At 37.1% G+C, this 20,952-nt stretch overlaps 1 protein-coding gene across 2 annotated transcripts in view; it reads left to right on the top strand.

The window, feature by feature from the left end:
* The window catches only part of LOC128996152 (zinc-regulated GTPase metalloprotein activator 1-like), a 230,611-nt gene that overhangs the window by 118,735 nt on the left and 90,924 nt on the right, over positions 1–20,952 (top strand). Inside the window, exons 12-13 of one of the 2 annotated variants that reach the window (XM_054421288.1) lie at positions 5,091–5,208; positions 5,743–5,837. In XM_054421288.1, the coding sequence (XP_054277263.1) occupies positions 5,091–5,208; positions 5,743–5,810 (186 nt within the window). In that variant the 3' untranslated portion in view covers positions 5,811–5,837. Of the gene's footprint in view, positions 1–5,090; positions 5,209–5,742; positions 5,838–20,952 lie in introns of those variants that run through there. The other variant, XM_054421289.1, reaches the window with a different exon arrangement.

Raw genomic sequence — 20,952 nt, 5'->3', positions numbered from 1 at the left:
AGGTCCGCGACGTAGGAAGTAGTGAAGGAAGTAGTCAAGGCGAGCTGTCGGGAGTGTGGGAACTGTTTATGACGATTATATTAAAGTATCTGCAATCCTAAAATGCTATGGGAAGGGACGGAAACAGGTCCGTGACCTAAGAAGTGGTGAAGAAAGCAGTAAAGGCGAGCTGTTCGGGGTATGGGATCTGTTTAAGACAATTAGATTAAGGTATTTGTAATCCTATGACGCTATGGGAAGGGAGAGAAACAGGTCCGTGACGTAGGAATTGGTGAAGGAAGTAGTAAAGGCAAGCAGTCCGGACTGTGGGAACTGTTTGTGACGATTAGGTTAAGGTATCTGCAATCCTCAAATGCTATGGGAAGAGAGGAAAACAGGTCCGTGACGTAGGAAGTGGTGAAGGAAATAGTCAAGGCGAGTAGTCTGGAGTGTGGGAACTGTTTGTGACGATTAGGTTAAGGTATCTGCAATCCTAAAATGCTATGGGAAGAGAGGAAAACAGGTCCGTGACGTAGGAAGTGGTGAAGGAAGTAGTCAAGGCGAGTAGTCCGGAGTGTGGAAACTGTTTATGACGATTAGATTAAAGGTATCTACAATCCTAAAATGCTATGGGAAGGGACGGAAACAGGTCCGTGATCTGGTGGTGAAAAAAAGTGGTGAAGAAAGCAGTAAAGGCGACCTGTTCGGTGTGTGGGATCTGTTTATGACAATTAGAGTGTGTAAACCGTCTTTGACAATTACATTAATGTATCTGCAATCCAAAAATGCTATGGGAAGAGAGTGAAACAGGTCCACGACGTAGGGGGTGGTGAATGAAGTAGTAAAGGTGAGTGCTGAGTGTGGGAATGGATTAATGTATCTGCAATGCTGAAATGCCATGGGAAGAGACTGTAGACTGTAGGTTAAAATGATTACGACGCATAAATTGATACACATTACAATACATGCAATCGTTTACAATCGAAATTTACAACTGAGTTGACAACAGCTGATTTTTACTCCATAGAGGCTAAAAACTATTTTTACCAACTAAAGAGTAAAAATGATACTTTAGACCTGCAGCACATGCATTAAAAACTACTCTTTTTACTGCAGTATGACAAAAACAATATAAAATGGACCCTTGATGACTCCGCTCAATTTTGTGGATGCCTCTGCGAACGCCACCTAGTTTTACTTTCATCCAGCTAATTAAAATATATTATTTGTTAACAACCTAAGGTTGTTTATCTGTTCTTTTGGTGATTGCTAAGGACTAACTTTTTTCAACTTAGCAATAACATCCGCAGTTGGAAAGCACAGGTTCAATAAGGGTGAATAAAAGTCAAGAGTCCCCAATCTCCTACTTTTGTAAGTAAATCTACTACAGATACAGAGATGTTCTTTTGGTGGTCGTGCAATCTTTAGCAGGAAGTTTCATTTTATTATTTTAAAAATTTTGAGTGTCACCCAAAACTTGATGATTTGGGGCGGCAATTACTTCAAAATCATAAAATGAAACTTCTTGCTAAGATTGCAAGACCACCAAAAGGGTGTCTCTGTATATTTACTTAGGAAAATAAGATATTGGGGCTCTTGACATTTTATTCACCCTGTATAGGCAACCGCACCAGTTAAATATAAATATAGGGTAGATGCCGAATGAGTATGTGACGGAGTTTTTTTCAGCCAGATACTAATTGATGTATTTACTGTATCTATAATTTTACCATTTTTAGTTTGGAATTGTTTAGTAATTGAAAATTGTTGACTTTTGAGTAATCTCGAGTCGCCGAATTTCTCAATGTTGAACATAAAGACTCCATTATTTCTGTCTTTGTCACACTGTGTGTGTCAAAACCTTTCATTTCCCAACCCTACAGTTTCCCCTTGTCAAACAACTTTCAATTGGAGCGTTTTCAAACAGCCCTTCACACCAACACCTCACCACAAGACACAATAAGACGAAGGCAAATCTTTGACTAGCGGTAAACAATCGGAGATGAAAGCCAAAGACTTTAATTTGCACAAGCGGCAACAATATAATGTCAGACAGGTGCGGACATGTTGGTTGCCATGGCGACGACGCACGCGCACTCAGCGACGCCGCCATTGGTCGCCCGCTCGCATAACATTACTGTAGTCCTGCAAAGCGGTATTTTATTTTGGTAACCCCATTACCTATTATTGCTGCTAAGTAAATTCCTCTGCCGCATCCCCCCTTTCCGCGTCTCTCTCCCTGTTCTCTTTCGCTTCTAATCCCTTTTCGGCGGTTATTATTGTAGAGACGCCAAAGAGACCGCAGGTTTTACGTTTTACGTAATGACAAAGGGCGATGACAAATTCCCAAACAGTTTGCGATTCCCTTGTTCCTCGCTGGAGCACTTGTACTCGGATCGATTCTGCAATGTGGAGTTTGAGGAATAACGTCCTTAGAGTGGTGGAAATTACATTGGTTCGGTCTTCACGGATAACACAATAGGCATACTTTTGAAACGATTTTTTGCTGTGTCTTTGGCAACGCAATAGAATCTGAACCCCTTCAAGTGCTCTTGAATGTAATTTAATATAGTAACTGTTTCTCTACCAGTTTTTAACAGGTTGAAAAGCTCTTCTAATGGAGGGTTGTTTAAATCCTAGTTTTCCTCATACCATGGGTTTGACCATTTTTGAATACTGAATCACATTTCCCTCCCAGGAACCAGATAAAGCAATGTTTTTATATTTATTATCAAGGAACATAGTTTATGAAGCAACTCACAGTTTTAAACCACTCTCAATTTTTTTTATTTTCCTTCAGTTGATACTTGGATAGGTAATGGGTAATTTACATCAACGTACTCCGTCGGTGGCTCAGTTTAAACGTTCATTATCATTTAAAACTGTATTAAATATTAGAATCTCTAGTGTTACCCATAGTCAACGATTTAACCCTTTACACTTTCAACTCAAACCCCACCCAATATGTATCTAAACATCTTAGGTATCAACACAACTAATCATTATCAAGACTCATCGTCTACTCTGCGCCTCGGCTTGTGATGGTCTGGTCTGACAATATTGATACTGAAGTCCTCTGTTCCATTGATCACCACCAAAAGATCAAAGCCTGGAGACTATTGTGTTTGCCCCCCTTTGCCACCCTGCGCTTCACAGTACACACCTTCGCTTACGAACATTTCTATGAACCACCGTCTAACCGTTGAATCGCACTAGTAATGAGCTGTATGAATTGTTTTGGTATAGTTGGAATAATTTAGGCGTAGCTTGAAAATTTGCGCGGATTCACAAGTTTGAGGTTGAGACGGTGAAAACTTTGTTGTTTTTAATTAATAATGTTTTAGCTTTGAACCAACTTAAACCTTTGTTTTCAACCTCCAAAGCACAAATTCGCCATCCCCATTTCTCCACATATTTGATATGTTTCCCCACATATTTGATATGTTGTCCCAAAATATTTTATATGTTTCCCCACATTTCTTATACGTTTCCCCACATATTTGATATGTCTCCCCACATATTTTTATGTTTCCCCACATATTATATATGTTTCCCCACATGTTTGATATGTTTCCCCACATATTTTATATGTTTCCCCACATATTTGATATGTTGTCCCCAAATATTTTATATGTTTCCCCACATATTTTTATGTTTCCCCACATATTGTATATGTTTCCCCACATATTTTATATGTTCCCCCACATATTTTATATGTTTCCCCACATATTTGATATGTTTCCCGACATATTTGATATGTTTCCCCACATATTTTATATGTTTCCCACATATTTGATATGTTTCCCCACATATTTTCTATGTTTCCCACATATTTTATATGTTTCCCCACATACTTTATATGTTTCCCCACATAGTTTATATGTTCCCCCACATATTTTATATGTTTCCCCACATATTTGATATGTTTCCCGACATATTTGATATGTTTCCCGACATATTTGATATGTTTCCCCACATATTTTATATGTTTCCCACATATTTGATATGTTTCCCCACATATTTGATATGTTGTCCCCAAATATTTTATATGTTTCCCCACATATTTTTATGTTTCCCCACATATTTGATATGTTTCCCGACATATTTGATATGTTTCCCCACATATTTTATATGTTTCCCACATATTTGATATGTTTCCCCACATATTTTCTATGTTTCCCACATATTTGATATGTTTCCCCACATACTTTATATGTTTCCCCACATATTTTATATGTTCCCCCACATATTTTATATGTTTCCCCACATATTTGATATGTTTCCCGACATATTTGATATGTTTCCCGACATATTTGATATGTTTCCCCACATATTTTATATGTTTCCCACATATTTGATATGTTTCCCCACACACTTTATATGTTTCCCCACATGTTTGATATGTTTTCCCTACCAACACTCCAGATCAAAGTCGCAGCTCCACGAGTGTTTGGCCGCCGTTCAGTGTTTACTATGGTGAATTAATTCCCGTTCGGTATTAAACATTCCCCACACTCAGGGCGTCAAGTCGGCCGTGTCGATTTTACACTTGCCAAAACACCAGAACACCCCCGACATTAGTGATATTAAAGTGGCGCGTGCCGCGTGTTTAGTTGTAATCAAGTCATCCAGTTGTACATTGTCATCCCCCTAGCCACGCTCCTGTAACGTGTCTACATCCCGTGGGATATTTTTGTAGTTTGTGGGATATTTTTTATGTTCACAGCATATAGTGACTGTGTGGGTAGAAAGATTAACTCATTTCCTTCTAGGTAGGTAAATGCTGAAATTTGAAAGAGAGGTGATTTTGGAGTTTGTGGGATATTTTTTATGTTTTTTGTTGACATTTACATACAGGTATATTGCTGAAAAAAAAAAACATATTCCCGTCACTCTTAGGTATTGTGTTGACATCCCCTTGCTCATGTAAGGGATATCATTTGTAGTTTGTAGACAATTTTTATTCCGCGTGAAAATTGTATGGTGTTGTGAAGATAAATGGACCAGTCCACGCCCTCGAAATAAATGCATTTTAGCAGTGCCTAGAGAATGTTTTTCCATGGAGTTTGTGAATATTTTATATATTTTTTCAAGTTTCTTATCATTTTCAGGCGCTGTGTAGGTTATCAGATGAGCCCCGCCCCGTGCTAGTCCAGGCAGTGTACGATATGTACGATTGTCAATCAGTGGAGTCTGAGGACCAAGTCGGCTGTCGCTTCATCTTTATAGGTAAGAGATTTTTACGAAAAAAACTTTCTCAATATACATACTATGTATAAGTGGAGAAACATGTGGTGAAAGTATTGCTGTCAAAATTGAGTTCGAGTTTTCGGTGGAAATATCTGTTTTGGGTCCCCCTGGATTCTAAAAAATGGTTTGCGAAGTGATGTCCGTGTGTGTGGATGTGTAGAGTGCTAAGACTACACCTGTGGTCCGATTTTAATGAAATGTTGTATGTGAGTACTAATTCAGGATATCTATAGATTTTCAATTTCGGGGAGGGGGGGTTGGATTTTGATTTGACAAGTAGTGTCAGGTACCAGGACCTGCTCTGGGTCCGAGGTTTGTGACGCTACCGACTCATCGCAGTAACAATAATTATACTCTGTATGATGTAACCTGTCTCCTGATCCTCCTAGATGAGGTTTAGCTCGGTTTAAGGCCCGGGACAATCCCAGGTAGCTGGTCAGAAAACAGGTTATATCATACAGAGTATAATGGTTAACTACTAAACACCAAATAACTTAGATTCTTCTGTTTCAGGTATGCATTTAGATAAAGAAAGCCTGCACAAACTACTCCTGGAATGCATTGAGGACTCGGATATTTAGCTACGCCTGTTCTGGCGTACTTGTAAATACTTGCAAATAAAAAAGACCGTGTTATATTTTACCATTTCTGTTCCCCTCTCCCCATTGGAAAAACATACAAATTCTGAAACAACTTCATCCTGTTTTCGTGGAGGAAAAGTTTTTGAGGTCAGTGTATATGTTTGTTATCCATAGATTTTACGAATAATGTTTGTGGCCTCTGGTGTCATCAAAACGAAAAACAAAATCGGTAAGTATTTTTCACCTACAATATCTCCTCTATAGGGGAGGTCACTAAAACATATTAACAATTTCTAAACAACAATTATTTTTCAAAAATTCCACCGGACAGTCCCCCAATGTCCACGAACACAGGTGTCGCCTATGAGAAGTGGTAGGTGGGTGGGGGGTACAACTGTTCTGTAATTGGTTGATCCATCTGACTATCGATCGCTTCGGCCGAATGCAATATCCGACTAAAACAATTGTTTGTCCGTCCGTCCACTCCATAGGTATTGCATACCGTGATTGTGCTCTCTGTTTGCGTTGCTATGGGATCAATGCTTTCATTGGTGCCGGGTAGCGAAATGTGGATAAACGTAAAATGTACTTTGACAAACGCAATATTAATGTAGAATAGTGGTAGGGTTGTAACATACTGTCTATGTTTGGACAGTTATTCTCGTACAAAGCATTATTGCAGGCTGTAAATATTTTTCATTTCTAAAGTGTGTTGAAATCAATAGAAACTTTATCAACGTATAGAAGTAGAAGTACCTGGGGACCGAGCTTTGCACGGAGAACTTTATTAGTATTCTAACCTCTGAGAGTATTCTTTGGTCAATGTCATCTGACCCAAAAATATTGTTTTGCAGTCTATTTAACTTCTGTTTAAATAAATTGTGGTTGACTGAAGTAATGAGAAGAAAGAGTTTAAAAAAAATTTGTTTGGAGCCCCTAAACTATAGAAAATACCCAGTATTTTTCACGCTGAATTCAAAAAAGGCTATCAGTAGAAAGAAAATCTTCACTCCTTCCTTCTCTTGAAGTATTAGTCACTGAACTTGGGCTCGCTCCCCAAAACCTGTCCTTTACTCTTAATTTTCCTAACATGTGATACCATTTTCCGGAAACTCAGGACATTTTCCAACTGTAAACTATTACATCTTTGGATTTAGTAAGAAGAATTCTGTAAGGGGACACATTATAAAGCAGTTTTTATTAGGGTGGGTTATATTGAACTTTTGCCATAAACAATACATTACACTAAAATGTCGGTTCTTTTGTAGACAAAAGATACTAAAGTATGTACTACAAAATATGGAATTTATAAATATTTTCCTTAATTGTCTGCAAGTCCGTGGTTAAGGAAAGAGCCCTTATCAGCAGGAAAACTGGTTTAGTTTATTATTTCGTTTACCATTTAATTTTTTTCTACCTTCATTTCATTCCTAGGACGTTAAGTTCCAGCCGGGAATTTTCTACACATTACTTCAGACTAGTCCTAGACTCCTAGAGGTCGCGGCTTTATGACATATCCATTGGTATCTGTTAGGATTTGAACCCTGTACCTCTGGGACAGAGGCCCGGCCCGCTACCAATAGCTCGGTTTGCTCACCATTTAGCTTACTATTGATTATGATCTGACACGAGCCTCAAATTTTAAAAATAATACACAAAACCTTTTACAAGGAACTATACGATACGGATAGAAGGATTGCTGAAATTGTTTTTATGTGTTTTAAAATAAAGAACCCCTTAAAACATAGTCCTTGGACATTGAAAAACATACTTTTTGGATAACTCGTTCCCAAGAACGAAAACGAACCCAAACGTTGTCCCAAGAACGTTGTAGGGGAAGAAAGTATATTCAAAACAAAACACCACCCTATCCTCTTTAAATAAATCATCCTCCTTCGACGGATAACAATATATCCTCTTTCAATTTTAAGAAACAACCGTATCTTCGTGGACAGATAGAGAACACCCTTCGTTTTATATTTAGAACACCAAATCTAGAGTAAAATTGACGCCAAACTTGACATTCTGTTGTAAATCCTCCTAAATTAAATTGATATCTAAATAAAAATTAAATTTAATCAACATTTAAAATAGTGTTAAATTACACACAATTGATAAAGAATGTTAATAACACTATATTTACACCCCTCCGTTACAAAAGTGTTGTTGAAAGTTTCAATGTAAAATGACGCAATAGCTGTCTTCCCCACTCAAATAATATTGTTTTCTTTTAATATAAATGTTCTCGCCTGCTTTAGTGTGAATTCAAAACTTGTTTCTCTTCAAATTAAAAGGGAGGGGAAAATACAACTTCGTCGGACTTGACAGCTCCATAGCATGTTTACTAATATTACGATTTTTGAGTCTCTAATTTATTTCGTTGCCTTCTTTTTAATATAGACTTACAAGGAAAGTGGGGGAGTTTACGTAAAAAATAATATTTTTCGTAATGTAGGAATCATCACGGACTTTTCTTTGTGTTGTATCTTGGTTTGGTTTCAAATTAACCAATAACCAATAATAAATCTGAATATGCACTCACAGAAGCCCATTTAATATTTTTAGTTTTTCATTTCGTAACGCTCCTTGTTTGGTTGTTATAGTATACTAGCTGTTACCCACGGGCTGCACCCCGTTTGACTTCATAAAATATATTAATAAAACCAAAACTATTGATTGGTTAAGTTAAGCTGAAATAAACAAAACAGAATACAGTAATACAAACAAATAATCACACCTGATTCTTATAAGGTAATAGATTGAAAGAATAACATACAAATGAGTACAGCTGAGGTATTTTTAACATCAGGTATAATGAAAGTTCCCTTTAGAAAGGAATTACGACCTTAAAGGGCAATTTATGAAATAATGAATAGTTTTGCGCAAGGTTTCTCGTCATGACGAACATTTTAAGTATATGGTTTATGGGGGTGTGACATGTAGTTTTCTCAAAAGTGCATGGGTACTTTGGGATTTATGGATTTCACAACAAGAGTAAAAAGTTAGTCATTACATTTTATTTGAGACCACGTATGAAATATTGAATTTTAAATGGTCGAGAAAATGTATAGACCCACTTTCACTCGTGTTTTGAACGTTACTTTTTGCTACACTACAAAGAATTATTATTTTCTTAATTAAAACAGACTTTAGACATTTCTTTGTTACAGTTTGGAGCATTACAAAACTCACAGAATTGTTTAGGTTATGCTTTCAATTTAAATATTTACTTTGGTTGTACAGTTTTGGTTTTTAATAATTGAAACACTTGACAAAACAATAACAAATCTTTGTTTTTTTACGTCAGCAAAATCTAAAATGAATGACAGTAAACATTTATTTCGCGTAGGAAACATTCTTTTTCCGTAGTAAACAATGTAATGATGAATTTTCGCAGGTGATAAACATGTAACGAAAACAGCTAACTTCACAGTAGTGTAGCGAAAAAGATTTAGTTTTTATTTGACCAGGTGTAATATCCTTAAGATCAAAAAGCATACAGACATTTATTTTTACTGTTATGGAATTTTACAATGCTACAATAAACACAATCCAGTAATAATGTAGTGGTAAGCTTATACTACAAGAATTAGATAATACAAATTCAACACAATACAACACAATATAAATATGCCGGCTGATGAGGTAACAAAAAATAATATTAACTACAAGACTCATTTTTTACCAAAATTAATACTTTCGGTAAAAGGATAGCAACATAAAAATAATTCCATACATTCAAACAACAAGATCTTTTTACTGTTTATTACTATAATAATGACGATGGCATTAGACAAAAATACAATATAATAAATATAAATATATAAATACAATATATAAGCATTTAGATACAGGACGTACTGTTTTTGGAGTACGTTATTTAAAGTGCAACATTATTTAAAAATAAATATCGCAAAGTAAAACGATAATATATGTTACATTGTAATGCTTGAGTATAGCGGTTTTTTGTCGAATTTTAGTTTTATTTGATCAACATCACAGTTTTATTACGTAAGCTTTTTCTTAAACGAATTGTAGAAACAAATTAACGTGTTTTATTTACATACTTTATTTTAGGCGTTTAAATGCCATTTCTCAGTTTATCCCTTCTTCAACAAAGGTATGCCTGAGTATTCAGCAGGCCATATGTTAAGCACTCTGGAAGCAGGATGAGCTAGCATAAGTATGTTGGGTTTGTGGTTCGTGGTATGATTAAACATGGAAAGCATTTCTGGCCAGCATCGTCCTGGCGTGGCTCACATACTTATCACGTACGGGGAAGTTTATTTGTTTAGCGAAAAAGAATTCAAAAGAAACTGTGAATGACTTGACGCTTTAAACACTTAAATTTGCATTTGGAACAAAGTTTGTTTTATGTGTATGACTACTTAAATTGTACCATAGATTAAATATATATGATGGAAATCTTTAATAATGCATTTGTATATCAAAATAGTAGCCCTATTCACTACGGTTTTCATAATATGATGGAAAATATCTCATAGATCTTTCTTATATATCAGATGACAGTTTTAATGTTATACTATGTATAATGAAACCTGTCTTGTGAGTTCTGATTCTCATGTCCTATTTATACGAAGGGTTACAAGACAGGTTCCGTCATACAGACTATAGTTCGGTATGGTAAAGTTTTATTTTTTACTTTTTGATTTTTCACCACTATTGATGTATACCACTTAACTTGATAATAAACTAATAAACCAAATAAAACGTTTGATTTATAATTGGTTAGTTCTGTGCCTTGTGCAGTTATAACCAAAATAGTAAAAGAACATCAAAAAATGTATCTACTATAAAATAAGAGTAAAAAACATACACTTCGCCAATTTTTAAACACATAAATATGTCTTAAGACTTAACATAAAGATTATAAAACTACTTCTACTACCAAAACCACCTATTCAAAACTATTCAAAGCCAACGCACAAAGTTTAATTAAATGTCTGCAAAACAAATCTTAAATCTGATAACTATAAATCAATTGTAGTTTTAAAATAAATTATTTGAATTGCAATAAACTCTACGAGAAACAAATTAAAATGAAACATCATCTGAGAAATTCTAGAAACGCTTTATTGATTTACTTTGGACGATCGAGTTGAAAATAAATCCATTCTAAGATTTATTTATCTAAAAAGTCACATTGAAACGTTTTCCAAGTTTATTCAATAAGATCTCAAGTTGAAAACATAAACAATGAACCGTTCCAGTTCATTAGACAAAGCAATAACAAAGATATAATCAAAGTAGCTTGATTTGATTTGTCAAACTTTGCTTCGATTTCTTGGAATAATATTATGTAGCTTGGTAACATTTTTGTTTAAAATTTAGATTTATTCAGTTTTATAGTGGATTTCCCCATACATGCAATGATAATATGGTAATTTGAAAACACCAAATATTGGTAGCATTATTTGTGTGTTTCACTTTCAAGGATTACAATATAAATTTTTTACTGGACTTTTTTGGTAAAAATAGATGGAAATTATTTTTTTGATTTTAAGTATAAGATATGAATTGAACCCGACGACGTTCAATGCACAATATAGTTTATCTAGTTAGTATTTTTGTTACAAATGCATTTATAAACAAGTCACAGACATCTTTAATAATTTGAAAGTTGAGCTACACACCAGTCAGTCCAAGTATGGCAGGTTAATCCGCCTTCAATACTGGATATGCAAAACAGATACTGTCGCTATATTGCCTATCAGCACTGAACGAGTCAATCTTGTATAAACTATAAAGTACCTTGGCCCAACTTTAATTAATGAAATAATTATTGATAAACTGTTTCCTGTGATCAATGATGACTTAACACGATTATTTATCACCGTAGGCAAATGCCTACAGAACATACGAGCTGTATTTAATTTATTAACAAGTTACTCTACCCGTGCGCAACGGAATGAGAATTAGTAGAATGTAACTCCAGTTTCTTAGCGATACCTTTCATTCAAAGTTGATTTCTAAAATAAAATACTAACATTTGTTATCGTATTATTTTCCTTAAAAGAAAAAAATATTACTTTGCAAATTATTGATACGACAAAATTTACTTCGGAGTCGTTCAGTGTCATCAATTTAAATATTTGTTTAATCGCATCTGGAGGCCACTGGTTCGATTCCAGGCGTGATAAGCTATTTACCAATTTTCATTTATCTACCACTTAATGGTGTTATCTTAGAAAACCTTGTCGTTAAAGTAACTAGACCAGAGATTGGACCGTTCCTTTCAAACAAAAGTAAAAAAAAAACAATGACATAGATAAATGAATTAAAAAATAACGAGTAATATGTTCTGTTGACTGTATGAACTACATGTGTTTTATTCACAGCTGTGTTTTATATACAGCTGTGAGACACTGTATTGTTTATAAGTAAACAAAGAGATACATCAGGCTGGTGTTTATGTGATTTGTCTTGTCAACCAACACAGTTCTGTTGGGAGATTGACTGAAGCCAGAAGAAACAAAGTTGAGTTAAAACTGGAAATTGTTGACGAGATTGACATATTGAAGACTAGCTGTGTATTCAAACTTGGAGACCATCTTAACATAGCTGTTTTTTATCAGTTACAGTATGATTCTGCTTGTAGAAAAGAGAAAATGTATTGACGTTGTATGGTGTAATTGTTTAAAAGAAAATAAATATACTTTTATGATTTTTTGGTTTTGAAAATTTTAATTTTGTAGTGCATACATTTAATATAACTAGAGCTGCGACATTGACGTTGTTAGCGTTGCAAAACCCATCTTGGTTCTGAAATAACATTTAATCTTTTAGTTTTGTCTTATGTTATTTTCAATAAATATTTACGTAAATTCTTCCCGAAAATATTTACATCCTTAATCTAGTAGAAAGACCAGTCCTCGAACCAAATTTGAGAATTGCTTTAGATTTGTTTAGGAATTCTTTGATAGAGTTTTTATTTTTAAATTCATCCCAACAATCCTTTATACTTTCCTTAATCTAGGGGAAACGTTCTTACAAGTGTTAGAGCTGCGTTATAGTTCTCACCTTCAGATCCGAAGTCTACTAGTTCAAATCCGAGCAAGTTGGTTCCTGACTCAAATGCAATACTCATTGAGCTATCATTGGGCATCTAACAAATAAAATGTTAACTTTGATAGTAACAAGAAAATTCTTTGGAAACATCCCCTCCAAAAATATTAATAACACCAATGGTGCGGCGTAGAAAGTTACAATTAATAAACAATATGGAGAGTAGCATTCCCCTTGTGGTTTACAAAATAGTCACGTTTTAATACAGTCTTTTTTATGTTAGTGAATCCTGTTGATTGGTGTGCACTAACCTATTTTATTGCTTCAAATGTATGGTCTATTTAAAAAAAGTGTCTTTTATCATAGACAAAATGTATTAAAGATTTAATTCTTTTTGTCTATGCTTTTACACAACACTGTCACGCTTTCATAACCTTAAATATTTGCTTTAAACACAGTTACATACACATCTTGCAATCCAACAAAGGAAGGTCCAACAAAAATCTAAATTTTACGCTACTCCAGAGAAATTATTACAAACCAGTTAAATTAACCACTAAAATCAGCAACAAAAGAGGAACCACGCCCGACTCCTCCTAACAATAACAGCTTGTTTGTTAAGTTTGTAGGTTTGGTCGGATGTGGACCAACAAATTGAGGCGTTCACAGGTCCGTACCCCGGATGTGCGCAGATTTGAGACATTGTTGTCTAGATTGTTGTAGGCAGGCACGGTAGGTAGCTGACGCTATTGATTTTTTTACAGGTAGTACTGACATTGATCGCGAAAAACCTTTTGATCGCCTATTTGATCGGCTTAAGGAGGTTACAGACGATCGAGCAAGGCCTAATCGTTCGCTACTTGGTTTTTATTAGGTTCGGGATTTAGACCTTTTGGGCTTAAAGAGGCCAGGGTTTGAAAACATTGAATGCAATTTAATTGTGGAGTTTTTGTATGTGTTTTTGTAAGGCTTTTAGGTTGGCATATCACCATTGATAGACTCTAAAAAATAAGAACGTAAAGAACTAACATGATGTTGATAAAAAATGAAAGATTTAAAGATTTTAAGAACATATACCTAAAAGATCACAAAATCAGCAATCCAGCCAAACATTTAATATAGGAATCACACAAATATACATCTATTTATAAGAACATGGAAATAGTTAAAGTATTTTAAGCTTAATGTTAAAGAAGAATTCACCATCAACAAAGCTAAAAAAAACTCGACCCATGAACATTTTAAACTTTTACACTTCTCTCCAGTCAAATAATTATATTTGATACATATATTGGCAAGTAACAAATCAAAGAAGTATAAAATAAGAAGAAAACATACTGAAATACAGGTGGCACTGGTGAGAAGAAGAAACATCATGATCATGATTTTGTCAGTTATATTTGGTCAGTGGCAGTGATAACTCAGTGCTCAGTGTGGTCAGTGCTGGCCAGCAACTATTTTATCAACATGACAAGTTTCAATTATTGTGATTGTGATATTTTTTTAAGAAATTATTGACATACCACAATGTATATGCCAACCCCGTACGAAGGACGGGTACTCTGCTAGTGTATTAAAACATTGATGATGTGGTTGCATACAAAATTACCAGTTGAAGTTCAGGGAATGAAAATGGTCCCCATACCAACAACTGCGGCTGGATAAGGTAATCATTTTATTTTATCAATAGTATATTTCAACCAAGGGTCGCAATGGATAATAATGATGTTTATAGTCAATAGTAATTTAAATATGCGTATACATTGTGCTACTTACATAAAGTTATATTATTAATAATTAACTAATTCGTATGGATCACTGATAATTTTTAAGATTTTCTCGGTTTCCATCATCGGAAGTAAAAATAAATTGAAATAAATGAAGTAATAAGCTAGTCACAGTGGAATAAGGAAGCCATGTGGTAACCTAGTTCAATTCTTCAACATCAGTAACAATTTTTCTTACTATTTATATTGTTACTAAGTATTTAGGTTTGCTGCTTCAGGGAGGGTAAAACGGTTTTTTTTTTTTGTAAAATGTGAATAGTTAGTAAGAAATAAAAACATTTTCCAAATTTGATCAAAATATGTTCACAAACAAGCAAACTACAACAGTTTACTTATTCTCCATAAGAATAACATGGGAATTTTAAATTTACAATTTCTTTGAATTTTCTCCGTAACCATTAGGCGCATAATAACGCTTCAATATACTAAATTATTTGTTTTTTTAAGCTCTACAAAATGGTTTGGAAAGAAATTGCTAAATTTTATGTTTTTTGGGTCAAAAATGGGAAAAACCTATTTTTACCCCATAAAACCCCCCGTAAACCCCCGTTCCCATGGTCCGATCATGCTGGATCGCGAACTCGTTCGAATAAACGTACGTTTACACGTTTGTACCAAATTTCATCAAAATCGGATCATTTTTGCTCGAGTTATCGTGCTGACGGACACATATATATATATATATAAATATATATATATATACATATGAATTTGAACGGATGGTGTTTTTGGCCTCTAGGGACCTCAAAACGAAAAAAAAAATCGGTCCCGCGTCCAGGTCTTACCATGAGTACTACGGTAATAGCTTATTCCCTATATGGGAAATTCGCTAAAAGCGGAAACTGCTGTGGTAGTTTAATTGACACATATAATTCATATAAGGAATCAGCTAGGGAGGAACTAGCGTGGATCCATCCTAAGTTCTGTCACAACAATATAAATACAATTGGATAAATCACTACATTTTTACTTCCAAACTGTTTATAAAAATACTTTTTTCTATGAAGAAAAAAGAAATGTTTTATCTTTGTCAAATCAAAATTAAATAACTCAAAGAAAACATTACGTTTATAAAAAACTAAACACAAAGTATACTAGAAACTATTGTCTGACTTGGATACACTGTTGAGCAGGTTGTATACTGTATAGAGTCGGTGTATAGTGTATACACAACCACTTACAGCCACACAGATGCCGGTGTAAGAGCAGGTTGTATAGTGTATAGAGTCGGTGTATAGTGTATACATAACCACACAGACGCCGGTGTAAGAGCAGTTTGTAGAGTGTATAGAGTCGGTGTATAGTGTATACACAACCACTTACAGCCACTTAGACGCCGGTGTAAGAGCAGGGTGTATAGTGTATAGAGTCGGTGTATAGTGTATACACAACCACTTACAGCAACACAGACGCCGGTGTAAGAGCAGGCTGTAGAGTGTATAGAGTCAGTGTATAGTGTATACACAACCACTTACAGCCACACAGACGCCGGTGTAAGAGCAGGTTGTATAGTGTATAGAGTTGGTGTATAGTGTATACACAACCACTTACAGCCACACAGACGCCGGTGTAAGAGCAGTTTGTATAGTGTATAGAGTCGGTGTATATTGTATACACAACCACTTAGAGCCACACAGACGCCGGTGTAAGAGCAGGTTGTATAGCGTATAGAGTCGGTGTATAGTCTAAACACAACCACTTACAGCCACACTGACGCCGGTGTAAGAACAGGTTGTATAGTGTATAGAGTCGGTGTATAGTCTATACACAACCACTTACAGCCACACAGACGCCGGTGTAAGAGCAGGTTGTATAGTGTATAGAGTTGGTGTATAGTGTATACACAACCACTTACAGCCACACAGACGCCAAGAGCAGGTTGTATAGTGTATAGAGTCGGTGTATAGTGTATACACAACCATTTACAGCCACACAGACGCCGGTGTAAGAGCAGGTTGTATAGTGCATAGAGTCGGTGTATAGTGTATACACAACCACTTACAGCCAGACGCCGGTGTAAGAGCAGTTTTCTTTGACAAGAAGGAATTTGCTGAAGCCAAGTCTCAAGCTTTGTCGACAAAGTCGAATAATGTTTGCCTTTGCTGGCTTAATAATCGTATGCTTGGATAAGCATGGGAGAGAAAAGCAATATTATTGTTCAGCTGGTAATGCACAGCGCCATATTGTACATTCCGTTCTCCTTGGTTGGTCGCTATTGGATTCAAGACGTCCCCCCCTACCCCCCTACCCCCCTACCCCCCCACATCGTCCTTGTCTTGTCTTCGTTTGACGTTCATTTGTAGTCCGTGTTTTCCTTACTTACTCACTTGACTTTGGGTTATTGGAAATTTGGAAAAGTTTATTGTTAACTTGTTGGTTTTTGATAAGATTAACTATTAAAAAATAAAATATTTATGCATAATTTAGTAATTAAATGTCTTTTAAGAATTGATAGTATGTTAAGACCGTGTTGCAGCCTGTGTATTTAAACACAACTATTTTTTAAGTTGGTTTTTTGACATCATATAGAAGTTTTTTTTTTTTTAATTCATTGTTAAGCCCCTGAGCTGTGGATATTATTGTAAGAATATATTACTTACGTCAATCAGCTCATTAAGTCGTGAGTTTCACCTCAGTACATGTTTCGACAGATTGTCATCATCAGCTGAGTTAGTACTTGTGAAGGTTTAATTCACCAGATGGCTTCGTCATGTTGAATAAATTAACACGTAACATGTAACACGAATACGACACGACACATATACAGTACATTTATAACACGTAAAACTTGAAGACATGCAGGCCTGCTCGAACAAAACATACGGTCACGCCGCGGGTCGGGGACAGACTGACTATTTGTTTATCCAGGCTTATCATTATTATCTCGGAGGCAGTGGACAGCTGTTTCTTTGGTAGGAATGATAGAGTTGAATATTGAGTTGGAGCTGAAATTTAGTTTTTCATTTAGAACAACTTCCTTTGCGTCGTTATTTTTATGAGCTCTGTAGATTTCATATTCTTCTAACGTGTCCAATTTTCTGCCTTTTTCACAAATGTGGAGTATTTCTAGACTGTTTTCTATTGTTCCGAATGAGTGGTTGTGGTCGATTATATGTTGGCTGAATGCTGACTTCTGTTTGTTCGTCCTAGGGTTGGGTCTGTGTTCTTTAAACCGTGTGTTAAACCCGCGACCAGTTTGGCCTATATATATGCTCGGGCAGTCAGCACATTTTAGTTTATAGACACCAGTTTTGTTATTAGTATTCGTTTCTACATTTGGCGTTTTGTAATTCAGCAAGTTTTTTGTTTTATTCTTAGTGTTGAATACTAGGCTTAAGTTGTTATCTTTCATAGATTTGTTCAACGTGTGTTGTATGGTGTGACTGTATTCAATACATACATATTTGGCCTTATTTTCACGGTTTGGTTGACAAGTTTCACTTTTATTTTCTCGTTTGTTCTTATGTTTGGTGATAAGTCTGTCCACTAAACTGTCAACATAACCATTTGCCCTAGCGATATGTTTTATTATTGTTACCTCTGATTCAAAATCGGATTTATTTAATGGTATACTTAGTAAACGATGTATCATTGAGTTGTAGGCACCCATTTTTTGTGAATGTGGATGGTATGAGCTGGCATGGATTGTTTGATCAGTTGTGGTCGGTTTTCTGTAAATGCTGAATTCCAGTTTCGTGTCCTTCTTTTTCAGGGTTAAATCGAGAAAGTTGAGTTGGTTATTATTTTCTATTTCGATGGTGAATTTAAGTTTTGGGGCTATTTTGTTGAGGTAGTTGTGGAGGAGATTCAGTTGTCTATTGTTTCCATTGAATAACAGTGTTGTGTCGTCTACATATCTATAGTAGAATAATATTTTGTCCTTATATTTGTTTTTATTTGAAAAGATGTGTTCATTTTCAATATGATCGAGGTAGATATTGGCTAGAAACCCTGATAGTGGTGAGCCCATGGCTAGACCGTCAGTTTGTTGATAAAATCTGTCTTCAAACATAAAATAATTTTGTTTTAATATCTCAGCTAGAAGTTCCATTAACTCATTTATTGCTTGAGGTTCTAGGGTATTTGATGAATTTAAGTGGTTGTTCACAATCGTCAGAGTTTCATCTATAGGTACATTTGTGTATTTTTTTTTTTTTTTTTTTTTTAGGGTGAGGAGGGAAAATGCTTTTACGCACACAGGTAGCCAGCCTGTAGTGTGAGACTCCTGAGTTTATCACAGACTACTCACTAAAAAACCCCCTCTACTCTGTTGGACACAGACCTGGAATTGTTTGTCACATTACTTCAAGTCAGGCCAACATGTGACCTAAGCCCACAGGGCTCGCACCGTTTCTGGCATTATTTATTTTTTGACCTACACCGCATCCCGGTCGAGGTCAAGCTTCTTGGCGCGGAGAACGCCCTGGATGTAAAGTGACACACAGGTCCAATTGTCCTCACCCTCCATCATCATCGGTATGACCGTGTCCACCGACAGCAGTCCTACGAACTGTTGAGCCTCTAGGCGGGGCCTTTCCCAATGCTGGCAGTGGAAGAAAGTGTGTTCCACGTCATCGGGAATGCCTGGGCAGTATATGCAATCGGGTGACACGGCTTTGCCCATCCTGAACAAGTACGACCGGAAAAAGCCGTGACCCGTCAGAAATTGGGTGAGGTAGAAGTTCACCTCTCCGCACCGCCGATTAACCCAAGGTTGGACCTGTTGTATCAGTCGCCTGGTCCAGAGCCCCCTTGTCTCCTGTTCCCAGCTCTCCTGCCACAGCTGGAAGGTCCGGGTGCGTTCCTCAATACTTGCCTGGTCCTCCCCACGGCGCTGATAAATTGCCTTCCTCTCCGCCGCCAAAAGTTTGACGGGGATGACTCCAGCAACCACCAGGACGGCGGGTTCGGACACTGTTCGATAGGCAGATGCTACCCTTAGTGCTGCCTGACGCTGCACTCGGGCGAGCCGCATCCTATATACCTCCTTATTGAGAGCGTCTGCCCAGACCTCCGCACCGTACAGGAGCACTGACTGGACCGCAGACATCAACAGCCTTCTGCGGCTGGACCGTGGACCTCCGACATTGGCCATTAACCGACTAAGGGAAGAAACCATTTTAGCGGCCTTGTCCGCCGTACGGGTGATCTGGTCTCGCCAGCTGAGCTTGCTGTCCACCATGACCCCAAGGTACTTTGCGGCACGAGTGGTTTGGACTTCAACGTTCCCCACCATCAAAGGCACGATGGTGTCAATCCTCTTTTTAGTCAGAATGACAATCTCAGTTTTGCTCAGAGCGAGCGAGAGACCATGTTCTGCCATCCATGCGTTAATGGTTCGCATGACTCGATTTAGTTTCAGCTGGGCAAGCTCAATGCTACGTGCAGCTATTAAAGCCGCAACGTCATCTGCATACCCAACTAGGACGGTTTCCTCAGGCATCTCGGATCTCAAGAGGCTGTCGTAGGCGACGTTCCAGAGGTCCGGGCCCAGTATGGATCCTTGAGCAGCACCAGAAGTTACATCCATCGTCCTGGAGCCTTCTGTAGTGTCGTAAATGATGAGGCGGTACCGGAGGTAGTCCTCTATCATGCGCATGAGGTATGCCGGGACGTGGAAAGTGTTCTCCAGTGCGTCGAGCATATCGCACCACCTCGCGGAATTAAATGCGTTTCGCACATCAAGTGTTACAAGCAGCACAACCCGACGAGAATAGTTGTTAAACTCCTCAGCTCTCATTACGGCTCGCTTTACCTCCTCAATAGCGTCAACCGTTGACCGTCCCTTCCTGAAACCGTACTGACGAGGGGATAGATTCCCTGCAGCAACCACGGCTGAATTCAGTCGGGAACGGATCAACTTTTCCAAGACTTTCCCAGCAGTGTCCAACATACAGAGAGGTCTGTAAGAGGAGGGTAGGTCTGGGTTTCCTTTTCCCTTCCCCACGAGCACAAGCCTAGCTGTTTTCCAGCAGAAGGGAAACTTCCCCTCGGCCAGACAGGCATTGTACGTGCTCAAAAGGATTTGTGGGTTTATTGAAAAGACTTTCTTCAGGGCCTCACCAGGTACCCCATCCGGTCCAGGAGCCTTGTTGTTCTTCAGGGACAGAACGGCCGCCTCCAACTCCTCGAGACTGAAAAGCGGTACGTCGTCCACCCTTCCGAACTCCCGCAATGGACGCAGTGTGTGAGTCGGGAAAAGGGACTTTACGATCCTCTCCATAGAGGCCCCGTCCATAACGGAAGGTGGAGAGCGGGTGCCAAGCTTCTTGGTTACTATCTTGTAACCAAGGCCCCACGGATCGGAATCGACATCGTCCCTTAATTTC

This window comes from Macrosteles quadrilineatus, unplaced genomic scaffold (genome assembly GCF_028750875.1).
Source record: "Macrosteles quadrilineatus isolate MER2022 unplaced genomic scaffold, UCM_ALF_1.0 Scaffold_6__1_contigs__length_79288215, whole genome shotgun sequence".
Lineage (NCBI taxonomy): Eukaryota > Metazoa > Arthropoda > Insecta > Hemiptera > Cicadellidae > Macrosteles > Macrosteles quadrilineatus.
This window is presented reverse-complemented; position numbering and strand designations above follow the sequence as displayed.